This window comes from Alternaria alternata, assembly GCF_001642055.1.
Source record: "Alternaria alternata strain SRC1lrK2f unplaced genomic scaffold CC77scaffold_3, whole genome shotgun sequence".
NCBI lineage: Eukaryota > Fungi > Ascomycota > Dothideomycetes > Pleosporales > Pleosporaceae > Alternaria > Alternaria alternata.
Genome location: NW_017306192.1, coordinates 365,888 through 379,849, shown reverse-complemented (window position 1 = coordinate 379,849; position 13,962 = coordinate 365,888). Strand labels below are relative to the sequence as shown.

At 52.9% G+C, this 13,962-nt stretch overlaps 7 protein-coding genes across 7 annotated transcripts; 3 read left to right on the top strand and 4 right to left on the bottom strand.

Moving 5' to 3' along the window:
- Positions 1 to 675: 675 nt before the first annotated feature.
- On the bottom strand, positions 676 to 2,613 carry CC77DRAFT_927097 (hypothetical protein; the record flags this gene model as incomplete). The annotated part of the gene is made up of 2 exons (XM_018533973.1): positions 676 to 775; positions 824 to 2,613. 2 exons carry the CDS (start codon positions 2,611 to 2,613, stop codon positions 676 to 678), a joined length of 1,890 nt encoding a protein of 629 aa, XP_018389752.1.
- A 1,277-nt stretch (positions 2,614 to 3,890) lies between these two features.
- On the top strand, positions 3,891 to 5,521 carry CC77DRAFT_1057553 (hypothetical protein; the record flags this gene model as incomplete). The annotated part of the gene is made up of 4 exons (XM_018528026.1): positions 3,891 to 4,293; positions 4,342 to 4,664; positions 4,717 to 5,077; positions 5,127 to 5,521. 4 exons carry the CDS (start codon positions 3,891 to 3,893, stop codon positions 5,519 to 5,521), a joined length of 1,482 nt encoding a protein of 493 aa, XP_018389751.1.
- Positions 5,522 to 5,870: 349 nt separating this feature from the next.
- On the bottom strand, positions 5,871 to 6,951 carry CC77DRAFT_1016708 (hypothetical protein). Its single transcript, XM_018524263.1, has 3 exons — positions 6,077 to 6,951; positions 5,959 to 6,029; positions 5,871 to 5,908 (listed from the first exon to the last, which is right to left on the bottom strand). Exons 1-2 carry the CDS (start codon positions 6,537 to 6,539, stop codon positions 5,974 to 5,976), a joined length of 519 nt encoding a protein of 172 aa, XP_018389750.1. The 5' UTR covers positions 6,540 to 6,951; the 3' UTR covers positions 5,871 to 5,908; positions 5,959 to 5,973.
- CC77DRAFT_1037772 (2,3-bisphosphoglycerate-independent phosphoglycerate mutase) lies at positions 6,867 to 8,795 on the top strand. The gene is made up of 3 exons (XM_018527084.1): positions 6,867 to 7,779; positions 7,829 to 8,411; positions 8,462 to 8,795. Exons 1-3 carry the CDS (start codon positions 7,011 to 7,013, stop codon positions 8,670 to 8,672), a joined length of 1,563 nt encoding a protein of 520 aa, XP_018389749.1. The 5' UTR covers positions 6,867 to 7,010; the 3' UTR covers positions 8,673 to 8,795.
- A 675-nt stretch (positions 8,796 to 9,470) lies between these two features.
- Positions 9,471 to 10,821, top strand: CC77DRAFT_1057550 (Pkinase-domain-containing protein; the record flags this gene model as incomplete). The annotated part of the gene is made up of 4 exons (XM_018528025.1): positions 9,471 to 9,674; positions 9,724 to 9,814; positions 9,868 to 10,198; positions 10,248 to 10,821. 4 exons carry the CDS (start codon positions 9,471 to 9,473, stop codon positions 10,819 to 10,821), a joined length of 1,200 nt encoding a protein of 399 aa, XP_018389748.1.
- A 32-nt stretch (positions 10,822 to 10,853) lies between these two features.
- On the bottom strand, positions 10,854 to 12,509 carry CC77DRAFT_1016705 (hypothetical protein). The gene has a single exon (XM_018524262.1). The coding sequence runs from the start codon at positions 12,473 to 12,475 to the stop codon at positions 11,168 to 11,170; it is 1,308 nt and encodes a 435-aa protein (XP_018389747.1). The 5' UTR covers positions 12,476 to 12,509; the 3' UTR covers positions 10,854 to 11,167.
- A 57-nt stretch (positions 12,510 to 12,566) lies between these two features.
- Positions 12,567 to 13,836, bottom strand: CC77DRAFT_1016704 (peptidase C15, pyroglutamyl peptidase I-like protein). The gene has a single exon (XM_018524261.1). The coding sequence runs from the start codon at positions 13,694 to 13,696 to the stop codon at positions 12,854 to 12,856; it is 843 nt and encodes a 280-aa protein (XP_018389746.1). The 5' UTR covers positions 13,697 to 13,836; the 3' UTR covers positions 12,567 to 12,853.
- Positions 13,837 to 13,962: the final 126 nt, after the last annotated feature.

Below are 13,962 nucleotides of genomic sequence, written 5' to 3'. Positions count from 1 at the left end.
GTGCGAAACTACAGGAACCAGGGAGACGCGCAAGGGATTTCCAGTGCATACAATACAGGCGGCTAGTCGTACCTTGGAGATAGAGTCGGGCGCTGGAAGCAGGGTGGCCGTGAAGAACCTGAGAGCTTGGGGACCAGGAAGGAGCCGGGTAAGTGCAGAAGTCGCGCAATCGATTCTTGGGCAGAGAATTAGTCGGCCCAGTGTCGCGACAACGGATTGCAAATATAGATGAGGGCCGGAATGCTATTGATGTAATAGGCCCCGGCGAAGTTGATGGGTGGACGGTGACGAAGGGTGGAGAAGGAAGTTCGCCCAACGCCTCACTCGCCCTAGCCTTCCAAGCTTCGGGCACGGACATCACGTGCGTCTTGCCTCCAACGGGGCCGCTCGCCCTCCCAGGGCTACCAGTGAAGTGTAACTATTCCAGACGGATGAATTGTCATTTGTCCGTAGGGTTAGCACACGCTTGAGTTTATCCAGGTATTGATCGGTTTCCGAACAAGGGGATGAATCTCTCTGTCCAAGCCCTACAAACATCCGAGGTTCACTTGGGCAGCAACAAGTCTAGGGCTGATGCCAATATGTAGTATGTATACATGCGATCCTTCCTAATGTACATATTTGCTGATCGCGTGGACCACGGCTTGGGCCATGGTCTCTATCCCGGCGTCTACATTAAGTAAGTACGTACTTTGGTCCCTCGCCGCCTTGTGGTGTTTGCCAATTGATGTCCTGATCGGGCACTTTGATATCGCAAGTCTTGCAGTGAACGCAGCTGTATGTTGTCAGCAGGCTTTCCAGTGATCCGGTCGGCTGAACTTACTTTTGGGCGTTGATTTGGAACCTGACACCCAGCTCTTTGCTATCATCCTCGACGTATTCATAGACGCCGGCGGGACAGAACCTGTTTTCAACACCCTTGTACTTGGGCCATTCCTTCTGAGCATGTGCATCGTAGTCTTTGACTTGAAGATGGCATGGCTGGTCCTCTTCATGGTTTGTGCCACTTCGGCTGACGCTTGTCAATATGTCGAAGCTGATTTTACCGTCTGGCTTGGGATACTCAATCTTCGGGCACTCGTCTGCAGTCTTGGTTGCTGCGTGATCGGGTTTGCCGTGCTTTAACGTCCATGGCGCTTTGCCTCGAAGAACGTATGCTTCAAGGCCAGAATACATAATGCCTCCGTAGATGCCTAGTGGAGTATGGAAAGATGGACGCATGTTGCGCACAGTCTTGAGCTCTGACCATATCGACGACTTGCGCATCTTGTCCTCATAGTCATACAGGAACACGGTACCACCGTCGGTATTGGCTTGTAGGGCATCCCAAGTCGCCTCGGCAGCTAGCATGCCTGACCTCATGGCGTTGTGCGTACCCTTGATCTTCGGCAGATTAAGCAAGCCCGCGGCATCTCCAAGAAGCGCGCCACCGGGGAAGGCGAGCTTAGGTATAGACTGGAAACCGCCTTCAATCAGCGTCCTCGCACCATAAGAGATGCACTTGCCACCCTCTAATACATCCTTGTAATACGGGTGATGCTTCATCTTCTGAAATTCGCCATAGGGCGCCAACCACGGGTTGGGGTAGTCGAGTCCAACAACCAGACCAATGCTGACCAGGTTGTCACCAAAGTGGTACATCCAACCACCACCGTAGGTGTCTTTCGGCAGTGGGTAACCCATGGAGTGAACCACTAACCCAGACTTGAATTTCTCAGGCTGTACCTCCCATACTTCTTTGATGCCAAGTCCGTAGGTTTGGTGTTGACTATCCCGCCTTAGGTCGTACTTCTTGATGATTTGCTTGGACAGACTACCATGGCAACCCTCACCAAGCAGTGTGACGCGTGCATGAAATTCCATTCCTCGTTCGAATGAGTCTTTGGCCTTTCCTTCTCGCGATATACCGAGATCGTTGGTAGCCACACCCTGTACGACGCCTTCGTGGTTGTATAGTATCTCCGACGCAGCGAATCCAGGGTAAACCTCTACACCAGCTTCCTCGGCACGTTCGCCAAGCCACTTGACCATCTGGTTCAAGCTTATTATGTAGTTGCCATGATTGTTCATCTGCGGAGGCTTGGGTAGAGGGATTGCGCTGTTCTTGGTCATGAAGTACATGTGGTCCTCTTTGGCGGGGGTGATGTCGGCGAAGCGGTTCAGGTTGTCCTCTGACCTCCAGTCAGGCAGGAGTTCGTCGAGCGCAGAAGGTTCTATGACATTTCCAGACACGATGTGATCGCCCAATTCGCCCGCCTTCTCCAATACCAGAACCCTAAAGTCTTCATTGCCTGCCGCTGTCGCAAGCTGCTTCAGCTTGATGGCTGCAGACAGACCAGCAGGACCTCCGCCTACAATGAGCACATCCACTTCATCAGACTCGCGTTCTATTGACTTTGGATCGAATGTGTCGTCCACAGCGGCGAGTCGTGTGCGTGGCGTCGTGGAAAGGCCTCTTCTTTGACCAGCAATTCGGACTGCAGGACGGTACAGGCCGGATACATTCCGTCTCGGTAATGGGGCGCACGCGAGGGGCCTTGACGATATACGCGCGGATCGGGAGGTTGCAAGCAACTGCCGCGTTACGGATGCGGGGACTGATCTGGTGGCCATGGTGTAGGACTTGCTGTGGAGGCAAACAGATGGAATTGAATGCGAAAGTGAACGACTTGACAGATTTTTGCGCTTCCTACAAGACCGACCGGCGGCGCACTACAGGCCAGAACTGATAGTGCTCAATGATGAGGAATGCGACAGAATTGCGGTATTCAACATGTACGCTCGTCGCCAATGCTAAACCTTGATATGACGATGTCTAAAAGTTGCAGCCGAGGCTACAAGGCTAAGTGCGGGATTGCAATACCGAGCACGTCATTGGCCAAACCTTCCTCATCCTTCTCTCCGCACATGTCAAAGTCACCGCATCCGAACATCTTCATCGTCAAAACCTTCTAGAAGCAACATCTCTGTGTTAACGAATTTACGCGTCCTATCATGGGTTGATCCTCCGGTACATGTTCCGGCAACGGAGCGGTGATTAGTCCACAGCAGCAGCAAGGTACTCGCGCGACACCAAGTATTGTATAGCAGAGGCGCAAAGCTCTTTCAGGTTGAATTGAGCCTGGAACCCCCTTAGAAGCGGGAAGGGCACGTTTTTGCATCTTTGCATGTCCAGCAGTTCGCTCGGAATTTCCAGTGGGCGCGTCGGTGTGCCTGAAACCGGCAGAGATTCAGGCCCATGTTATGCCTGCAAACCTCAGTCATACACCAAACTTATGCGTTTAGGGAGATATCTCTCCGCATATATCGCCCCTGCTCCATCTGCAACATGTTCTCAAACCACACACGTTCGACCCCCAGCCTGGATCTTCGCTATTACGACGACTATGCTGGCATGGAGCTTGCATCAGCTCTCTCTTCCGTAATTGTACTCTCTCCTTCATGCGTTTGATTCGACCGTTTCCAGCCAAGCTACGGACCCGATCGCATGTCAAACTTGATCTACAGCTGCCATGCGAGACGAGGCTTTCGTGCCTGTGAGAGAATTGTGGGGATGGCCGATGTTCTTCCTTTGAGCCTGGTCTTTCCAAGGCATCCTCCAACGGCGCATGTATGATATGCACGGCAGGCAACGAACGGTCATCCCGACAATCGTGACCTGAGCTATTCTAGGCACTACCTCTCTCAGGCACTCGTGAGCTCATATAAGGCAACGCTCTTATATAAACCAGTCTCCTCGGGCGGATAGAACGGCACGCTCAGCTTCAATCTTCCAAATCATTCCTTTGTGCAGAGCACCATCTGTTTATTTCAATTCTCAAGAGCTGTGCTCATTTTAAGTTTCGACACACCTCGTTTCAATCCTTCCAGATCAAATCCCCACCGTCACTATGAAGACTTCTATCTCCATTCTCACCCTTCTTTCAGCCTCGTTCGTGGCAGCAGCCCCAGCACCTTTTGTGGGCCAGGGACCTGTAGTCGCGGCTGGTACCGAGAACGTAGTCATTCCTTCTACGAACTTCGGCCGCCGAGAGGAAGACGTTGTACAGAAGTTTGGAGAGAGAGCCCTCAAGCTCCGTGGTGCGCTCTTGGCTGCACGCGGCGGCATGGGCAAGGATAATGGTAATGCGGATGCTGAGGTAGCCAACGCTGAGGGCGCTGCGGCTGCCGGTAACAACGACGCTCAGGATCAGGCGGCACAGGATGCTGCCGCTGCTGAAGATGCTGCTCAGGGCAAGGGCAAGGGCAAGGGGAAGAACGCCGAAAAGCAGGCTGCCCAAGAAGCTGCAGCAGGTATGATTCACGGCTTTCCTATCCACACAGTTTACTGATTCTCATTAGCTAAGGAGCAACAAGCTGCCGCCGATGCTCAGGCACAGCAGGATGCTGCGGCCGCTGGGATGATGAACCAGGGCCAAGCGCAGAATGCAACTGAGCAGATGGGAGCAGCAGACCAAGCTGCCGCCGATCAGCAGGCAAAACAAGACGCTGCTCAACAGGAGGCCGCCGGAGGCATGAACCAAGACCAAGCACAGAACGCCCATGATCAACAGGCAGCGGACCAAGCGGCGGCTGATCAACAGGCACAGCAGGATGCCGCGGCTGGGGGTAAAGACCAGGCACAGGACGGTGCTGCAGCCGATCAAGCAGCGGCTGACCAAGAGGTATGTTTTGAAAATCATATGACGAACCAAGATGACATACTAACCACGACAGGCTGCTCAGGATGCTAAGCAAAACCAGAATGGAAAACAGCAACAAGATGCAATGGACCAAGCCGCAGCTGATCAGCAAGCCGCCCAGGAGCAAAAGGGTGCTATGGGAGCCGATCAGGCAGCTCAGCAAGACCAGGCAAAGCAGCAGCAGCAAGAGCTAGAGCAAGCTGCCGCTGAGCAGGAGGCTGCCCAACAGAAAGCCGACCAGAAGCAAAAGGAAAAGGATCAGGCTCAGTTGGAGGCAGACCAGGCGCAGATGCAACAAGATGCTGCGAAGGGCAAGGGCAAGGGCAAGGGCCAAGCTGCCGCTGACCAAGCTGCCGCCGACCAAGCTGCTGCCGACCAAGCTGCTCAAGCTGGAAGTAAGTGACACATACCGCCATGACCAGTCCCATATGCTAACTACCTTAGATGCGACCGGAGTAGTTGACGCTGGAGCCGCAGCCAACGGCACTGGCAACGCGAACAATGGCAACAACAACGGCAAAGGCAAGGGTAAGGGAAAGGGAGATGGTAAGGGCAAGGGCAAGGGCAAGAACAACGGCAACAACGGCAACAACGGTATCGCACAGCTTCTCCAGGAGGCTGAAGCAGCTCTTCAGGCCGGCGGACAGCAGGGTGGAGCTAGTGGAGCTAGTGCAGCTGGTGGCATCGAAGGTCTTCTCAGCAGCCTCCTTGGTGGTGGTGCCGGAGCTGGTGCTGGAGCTGCTGGAGCCGCTGCTGGTGCTGGCCAACAGAAGGCTGGTGGAATCGCAGGCCTCGACTTGAGCAAGCTTGGCATTGGACGCCGTGCCTTCCGTGCCTAGAGATGAGAGACGACCAGGAATATATCGTTGAACGGTAAAATTCCTTCTATAGTATACCCAAGCTCATGAGGGCCTTTGCTTCTAGATGAAGTAGATATCCGGTAATATCACCTCAGAATGATAATGATCTCCCATAACGTATCTACTTTGCACCTAAGATGACTCGTCCGTATTCCTCGCCCTTCATCCATCCCAACTATTTCTACATGTGCATTCCAGGCTAAGGAGCAAAGCGTGTTCTTAGCCGTACGCGCTCGACGCGTGATCGCGTGGTCATGTGAGGCTCAGAGGACTACCTGGGTTATGTGACGTGCTAGTAGCTATGCGTACAATACGATGCAATGCGCATGTTTGGAGTGTCGACACTTGGTCCTTGGGCCTCGCCTTCTGTGTACGAGATCAGTGCTTGTTCAACTAGGCGTAGACAAGTCGCGTACGATGACGAGCTGCCATTAGCCCTGGGCGAGAGCTAGGTCGAGTGCGTCCATGCAGTCGACAGACGTGCGTCCTAGAATGGATCAATCGTAGTGCGGACGGCGTCTCAGCCAGTCATACTCTGGTCTCCGTCTGCATCCTCTGCTTGAGCGACCGGCCGACCGAGCTCGTTAAGAGAAGCCTTCAGCCGCGCAATACGCGCTTCCAGGTCCTCGATCTCATCTTCTTGGTCTTCACATGTGCGACCCATGTCCGGCAAGGCTGTGACGGCGCGTCGTGCCTTTTGTATCTTGAGGCGGATGTCATTCGCTGCCGTCGCGACGTGTTGGATCTCGAGAGGCCCCTCTGCGGCAAGCTGGGCAGGCGTTGGCGTCGCAGGTGGCGGCTGGGCAGGTGTCTCGAGAATGCGCTTGAGCAGCCTGTGGAGGTCAGGGAGCATGTCAAACGTCGAGGGCGCAGGGAGGGTCGGGGTGTTCGTGGTAGGAGGCGGCGGCGGCGCAGGCAGGGCTGGTGTTTGAGAGCCTGTGGGTGCAACTGAGGCTCGCGCTGAGGCAGGCGCATATGGCGTCGCGGCTGCCGACATGGTTGTGGATTACAACGAGTTCCAATTGAAGATGTCTAGCGTCGTGTTTGCGTCGGCCAGCCAGCACGCGTGGACGGGACGACGCTCCCTGCTCCTTTGACGGGTAGGGCTGAAGGCAAGGTTGCTGATTGGACGGCGATTCTGCAGATGATAATCGCTATGTCTGTCTGATAGGAGTTGTTGGATGCCAAAGCGATCGCCAAATAGCGCGGCTGTTGGGTGCGATTCGAGATAAGTTTCCGGGCGTGGGCTGTGGGGGGAATGTGGATCAGTCGCGGGAAGGTTGTGACGTGAACCGGCGATGCTTTTTTGAAGTTGACCATTTTAGCCCCGCCAACCCTGCCCCTCCGTCAACAAGTTGCTCCCTACGCCCTTCTCACTAGCCTTCCAAACCTCGCTGCTCGAGTGAATCCTCGAGTTTTTTCTTCTTCTTCTTCCTTATTCCTAAAATCACCTGACCGACTCGCAATCATGGCCAAGGTCGACCAGAAGACGGTCCTCATCGTTATCGACGGCTGGGGCGTCGCGACGGAGAAGTCGCGCAAAGATGGCGATGCTATCCTCGCAGCCGACACGCCTACTATGGACGAGTTCGCCAAGGACGGCTCCAAAACCGCACAGGGCTACACCGAACTGGAAGCCTCCTCTCTCGCCGTCGGACTTCCCGAAGGCCTGATGGGCAACAGCGAAGTCGGCCACTTGAACATCGGTGCAGGACGCGTCGTATGGCAAGATTCCGTCCGAATTGGACAAACCATCAAGAACGGAAAGTTGAAGGACGTGGACAATGTCAAGAAGTCGTTCCAGCGTGCCATTGACGGTAACGGAAGGCTGCACTTCTGCGGTCTGGTTTCCGACGGCGGTGTCCACTCCCACATGGACCATTTGATTGCGCTCCTCAAGGTTGCGAAGGACCAGGGCGTCAAGGAGGCCTACATCCACTTCTTCGGAGACGGCCGAGACACCGACCCCAAGTCCGCGGTTGGATACATGGAGACTTTGCTGAAGGCTACCAAGGAAATCGGCCTCGGCGACATCGCAACAGTCGTCGGACGATACTACATCATGGACCGCGACAAGAGGTGGGACCGTGTCGAGCTTGGTATGAAGGGTCTAGTCACTGGAGAGGGTGAGGAGAGCAGTGACCCAGTCGCAACCATCAAGGAGCGATACGCAAAAGACGAGAACGACGAGTTCCTCAAGCCCATCATTGTGGGAGGAAAGGAGCGAAGGATACAAGGTATACTAACATGCTGAGCACCTGCATGTCTACTTGCTGATTCGTCCAGACAACGACACCGTCTTCTTCTTCAACTACCGTTCCGACCGTGTTCGAGAAATCACTCAGCTCTTGGGCGATGTCGACCGTTCGCCCAAGCCCGACTTCCCATACCCGCAAAACATTCACCTCACCACCATGACTTCATACAACCCCAAATACACTTTCAACGTTGCTTTCGAGCCTCAGCGCATGACAGACGTTCTTGCCGAGACACTAGGAAAGCAGGGCGTCAAGCAGTGTCACGTTGCTGAGACTGAAAAGTATGCCCATGTCACCTTCTTCTTCAACGGCGGTGTCGAGAAGCAGTTCGAGAATGAGGAGCGTGAGATGGTTCCTTCGCCAAAGGTAGCTACTTACGACCTCGAGCCAAAGATGAGCGCCATGGCTGTTGCAGAGAAGCTGTGCGAGCGCATTCAGACCGGCAAGTTTGAGTTCCTCATGAACAACTTTGCGCCACCAGACATGGTTGGCCACACTGGTGTTTACAAGGCAGCCATTGAAGCATGCACAGAGACCGACAAGGCTATCAAGAAGGTCTACGACCAGTGCAAAGAGAGCGGATACGTTCTGTTCGTCACCGCTGACCACGGGTAAGTTCCCATCATCTGCATCTTTTGGGTTAGGGCTGACATTGTGCTAGTAACGCCGAGGAGATGCTCACAGAGGAGGGCACTCCCAAGACTTCCCACACGACTAACAAGGTGCCTTTTGTCATGGCCAACGCGCCCGAAGGTTGGAGCCTGAAGAAGTCTGACGGCGTACTCGGTGACGTTGCGCCTACCCTTCTTGCAACCATGGGTCTTCAGCAGCCTGAAGACATGGATGGCCACAGCTTGCTCGTCAAGTCGTAGAGTTCCATTTGCGATATAGACCAGAGACGACAGTTTTTGGATGCATCGTCCTGACGTTCTTTGCTTAGGTCCGTACAGATCTAGACGAGAAGAGCTATGACCTATAGAAACTCACATAGACGGAAATGAATAAAAAAGCAATGCAATGACGTGCATAGCCTTTGCTCTCGGGAGTTTGTTAGTTCAGGTGTCGCTTGCATACGACTGGCTATACATGTTGCGCTCCATGGATTGATACTGGGATCCTTAATCCCGGCTGAGCGGCTACCATCCCACTATTCTAACACGGGCAATCTTGGCAACAACAGGGGTAAAGTCACCGGCGGGGAATCGTGTGGACCCCTCCTTACGCACTCTAAGTCCCGACAGCCTTCTTTTCCTTCCTCCCGTAGCTTCGTCTACTATATCCATAGTGTTTGAGACACAATTCCTTCTTGCCTTCAGCAGGAATACCGGCGTCAATCTCGGCCGGCACCAATATCATCTCACCACGTGCCACCAAGCAGCTCCACGAACCCACTATCGCCGTCGATCAGGAGCCGTCGCAATACTCCCGAGTCTCCACAAACTTTCGCTACTGCTCCGCGATACTCAATCTGTGACACAAGTTGTCATAAGCCCACATCGTGTTGCGTCGACAAGCTCATCTGTCGGTTCTGTGATCTCCGATAGCCAGCCTTAGGCATCGGTGCCCGACTGCGCCCTCCCAAGACTCTTGTAATCGCAACCACCATAAGACACTCCTGCTACAACACTTCCGGTCACGACGGTTCTCTGGAACCCTACTTGAGCTTAACAATGGCGACAAGGACTTCGAACGGCGCTTCTGGAGCGCAGGGTACACAGACGGCAGCGCAAGTGCAGCCTTGCAGATACAAGACTGGCAAAACTTTAGGCGCAGGCAGCTACTCTGTCGTGAAGGAGTGCGTACACATTGATACAGGAAGATACTATGCCGCCAAGGTCATCAACAAGCGGCTCATGGCAGGCCGAGAACACATGGTCAGCTTGGTACTAAGCGATGAAGGACGATAAGGCTTACAAGTGCCAGGTCAGAAATGAGATTGCCGTGCTTAAGAGAGTATCTATGGGTCACAGAAACATTCTGACACTCGTTGATTACTTCGAAACTATGAACAACCGTACGTTGAAGCCTTGCTTTGGCCAAACTTTTCGCTGACATGCATCTCTCTAGTTTACCTTGTCACCGACCTTGCGCTTGGAGGCGAGCTTTTCGACCGCATCTGCCGAAAGGGCAACTATTACGAATCTGACGCTGGTGATCTCATCCGTGCCACGCTTTCTGCTGTCGCATACCTTCACGACCACGGCATCGTACATCGAGACTTGAAGCCTGAGAACCTCCTGTTCCGAACGCCAGAAGACAATGCCGATCTGCTGATTGCCGACTTTGGGCTGTCTCGAATTATGGATGAAGAGCAGTTCCACGTCCTGACAACGACATGCGGAACGCCAGGTTACATGGCACCTGAGATCTTCCGCAAAACTGGACACGGCAAACCGGTGTAAGGCACACTGCGCCATTTCGCGATTCAGTGCTAACATCTGAACTAGTGACATATGGGCTATCGGCGTTATCACATACTTCCTCCTCTGCGGTTATACTCCGTTCGACCGCGACTCTAACCTCGAAGAGATGCAGGCCATCTTAGTCGCAGACTACTCCTTTACACCCTTGGAGTACTGGAGGGGTGTTTCTCTTACAGCACGCGAGTTCATTCGTCGCTGTTTGACCGTCGACCCTGCAGCGCGCATGACAGCCCATGAAGCCTTGTCTCATCCTTGGATCACGGAGCTTGGCAAGAATAACGCTGATGGTGAAGAGGATCTATTGCCCACGGTCAAGAAGAACTTTAACGCTCGTCGTACCCTGCATGCAGCTATCGATACGATTCGTGCTATCAATCAGCTGAGAGCGGGTGGTGCCGCTGGTATGATGGACGGCCAGCGTTCTGCTGAACCACGGAGAGGTGCCCCTCACGCCAACATTCCTCAGCCAGCTGATGAGCCAGACGACCCCATGGAGATTGACAGTAGAGGGAACGGACACGGTCAGACCGAAGAGATGATACAGGAGCAAGAGCGGAGGATTAGAGAGACCCAGCAAGGCCTGTGGGGTAAGCGATGATGAGCGGCACCCGTCATGTCGACGTCAATTCTCTTCTCAGCACACGTTTTAGAGTGGATACCTTGGACCGTTGGATGGATTTTGTTGCAATTACGTTTCATGCTAACATTAGCGAAAGGCCGAGACCGAAGTACTTTGCTCTGCCCAGTGGTCTCAGATAGCCCATCATACAAGATGGTATCGTTTACAGGAAATCTTATCAATGATGCAGCTTACAGATGCCCAACATGCGTTGTCAGCTAAAGTCTTCACCTCCACTGAAACATTACGCATATCCTGGAAGACCTGGCTAGATTCTTCCCGCCTTGCGGTCGAGAGAGCCATATGAGAACAGTAGGTGAAACACCTAAATACTGTACACCAGGCCCACATCAGCTTTGACCTCATCCCTACATAGCATCTCCCAGCCTCGTTCCCAGTCCTCTAGCCCCTCACCCCACTTCAACTCCAACATTCCTACCTCTCTGGCCTGTCTCCAGAACACCTGAAACGCAGCATACACATTATCAAAATACATGCCTCCAGCAGTCTCAATACCCTTTTCTTGCAACAAGCCCGCGTTGACAATGTTCAAGGAAGCTCTGTTAGCGAGTCGTTGCGTGGCCTTTTCTGGATCTTGAGGTGCGACCTCACCACCAACTGTCACTCGTGTGAAAGGGACAGTGGGCGAGAGTGAAGAAAGAGCGGATCGCCATTTCGCGTTTGCTCCAGGTCGGGCGCCAAAATCGAAGAAAACGATACGTTTCGAATTCGAGTTTTTGATCTCCATGGCAGTATCGTCGAAATTGTCATAGAGAACTGCGTTGTCGTACCATCCAGTTCTCTTGATGACCTCAATGGAGGCTGTAGATCCAATGCCGATGATACGGGCAGGTTGGTGCTCAGCGGGTCGACAGTGTCGAAGAACATACGCAAAACAAGATGCTGTCTTGCCACTCGCATTTAGCACAACAACCGTCGCATCTCTCAAGTCCGCGTCTTCGACGCTCCACTCCCCATTTCCTGTGGGATGTATCCGGCTCGTCTGTTCCCTCGTCCCTCCATCTACTTTCTGTGGAGGGAAAACATAATTGCAGAGGTTATGCGCAACTGTGAAAAGACCCATCATCAGCGCACTCCAGCCCAACTCGTCTTTTTGCTCAGTCTGATCAGCCATCTTAGGAAGCGGACCACAAATCCGATACCGGTTGTAGATCTTCCACAGATGCTGTCTATGTGCGTCTGTCACAATAACTTGGTCGTCGATCACACTACCATCCCGTACATCTTTAGCCCTTTCTACAGTTATGTCCTCCCACTCTGTGCTACTGGGAAGATAGCCATATACGCTCATTCCTTTCTCAATGCCTTCGACAGTGCTTTCTAGAATCTCGGCATATCCCCATGCTGCAACGCGGCCGTACCTTGCAGAATCGTCATACGGAGCGGGTGTCGTAGTGGGGAGCGGATACGTAGAGTACCAGCCCATTAGATGGCCGAGGCGTGCGTAGGAGAGGTTGTTCGTTGTCAGACTGATAATGACGGTACGGAGGCGGAGAGAGGAGGGTAGGAGTGGAGTGGAGGGCTTCGGGGTGAGTGGAACGAGGTGATGGGATGTGTAGTTGGCGAGACTAAGGATGTGGGTAGCTGTCTGGGAATGTGGTGATGGAGACATTGAGGGCAATCAGAGGGTGATGATCTAGTTTGGTATACAGGGGATGAAGCGTGGAGAGCACAATCGATGCATGAGCATATATATGAATTCTGCATCATTATCATATACTACTGACCCTTGTGTTGGCCAAGACTTGGCTTATCAGTATTGACGCCCATTTTCCTGTGACTCACAGTGGCCGTCTATGTAGAGTATCTGTCGCGAGTGTCAACTTGCTCAACGGCTATGTATATATGATATTCAACCAATTAGAGAGCCCCTATGCTTACGTCTAAGGATGATGCGGGGCTCAAAAAGGGCGTCCTGTTCTAACCAATCTAGGATGAAGGATTGGTTTGTCCCCCCCCTTTCTGATCTTTGTGCTGGAGCCTGATCCGTTTATACAAAATTATTGTCCGTCCGCTCTTCCTTTTTGCCATTCTCCAGTTCTCCATCCTTCTTGTCCCCATCGACGACCTTGCCGCCTGATTTCTGTCTACTCTCGACTAGCGCTTTGATCAAAGCGACTGTAGTTTCCCATCCTTCCTTTAGCTTATCCTCACTACTGCTCAAATCAGGGACATGTAGGAAAATGACGGGTCTCTCATCCTCCTTGATATTAAAATAATGCGCCAAGCTGTTGTAGTAGATGAAGCCGCACAAGAAGTTTCCGGCATCGGTGCTGATGCGCACATCAGTGCATCCTTCATTGTTTTTAGTGCCGTTGGCAGATGTGTTTCCCAAGTTCACTTTCCAGAGCGCAAGGACGTCAGATGTATCGAAGCTAGTCTTTAGTTTGTGTGGGTATTTTGAAGATGGGAAATGCTCTTCTGCTGCAGAGTCTTCGAATCGTTGGCCGTCTACGTCCGGAATCTTCCCGTACCCATGACTGTGGGATCCTTGCTCGATGGCGAAGTAGTTTCGTCCGGCTGCTAGACCGATGTGCAGCACAATATCTGGGGAGGGATAGAGAGGATTGGCTGGTGGAAGAAGCTGGGGAACGAGATTGACGACAGTGTTATATGCTACGCGGATGGGCTCATGGTGAACGTGTATGTTGATCGGAGTTTGGTTTTTGGGTGACTTTGGTATCAGAGCTGGAAGTGTAGAAGCGATATCCCAGGAAGAGTTCTTGGGTACTTTCGCTAAAAATGGCTGGATACATGTTAGTCTGTCAAATGATCGCATCCAATGTGCCTGGTTAGAAGCACAATAGGAGATGTGGGCCGGATTACAGAGCATTGGAGAAAACACAGGGGATTGGAGGGAAATATTGACATACACCAAATCCAGTGACCAGTACGGTTACTGGTTTCTCTCCCTCTTCGTTTGGGGGCTGCAGAGCAGCATAGCTTGATGGCGGCATTGATGATCGGACTTAACGGATGATAGACTTAAGAAACGAGATGAACCCGACAGAAGAGACTACCGTAGTGTTAGCACATGCAGCGGAAATTCCCGTGTGAAGGTTTTGAGAACGGTATTGCGTGTAACGATGATATGCAGCT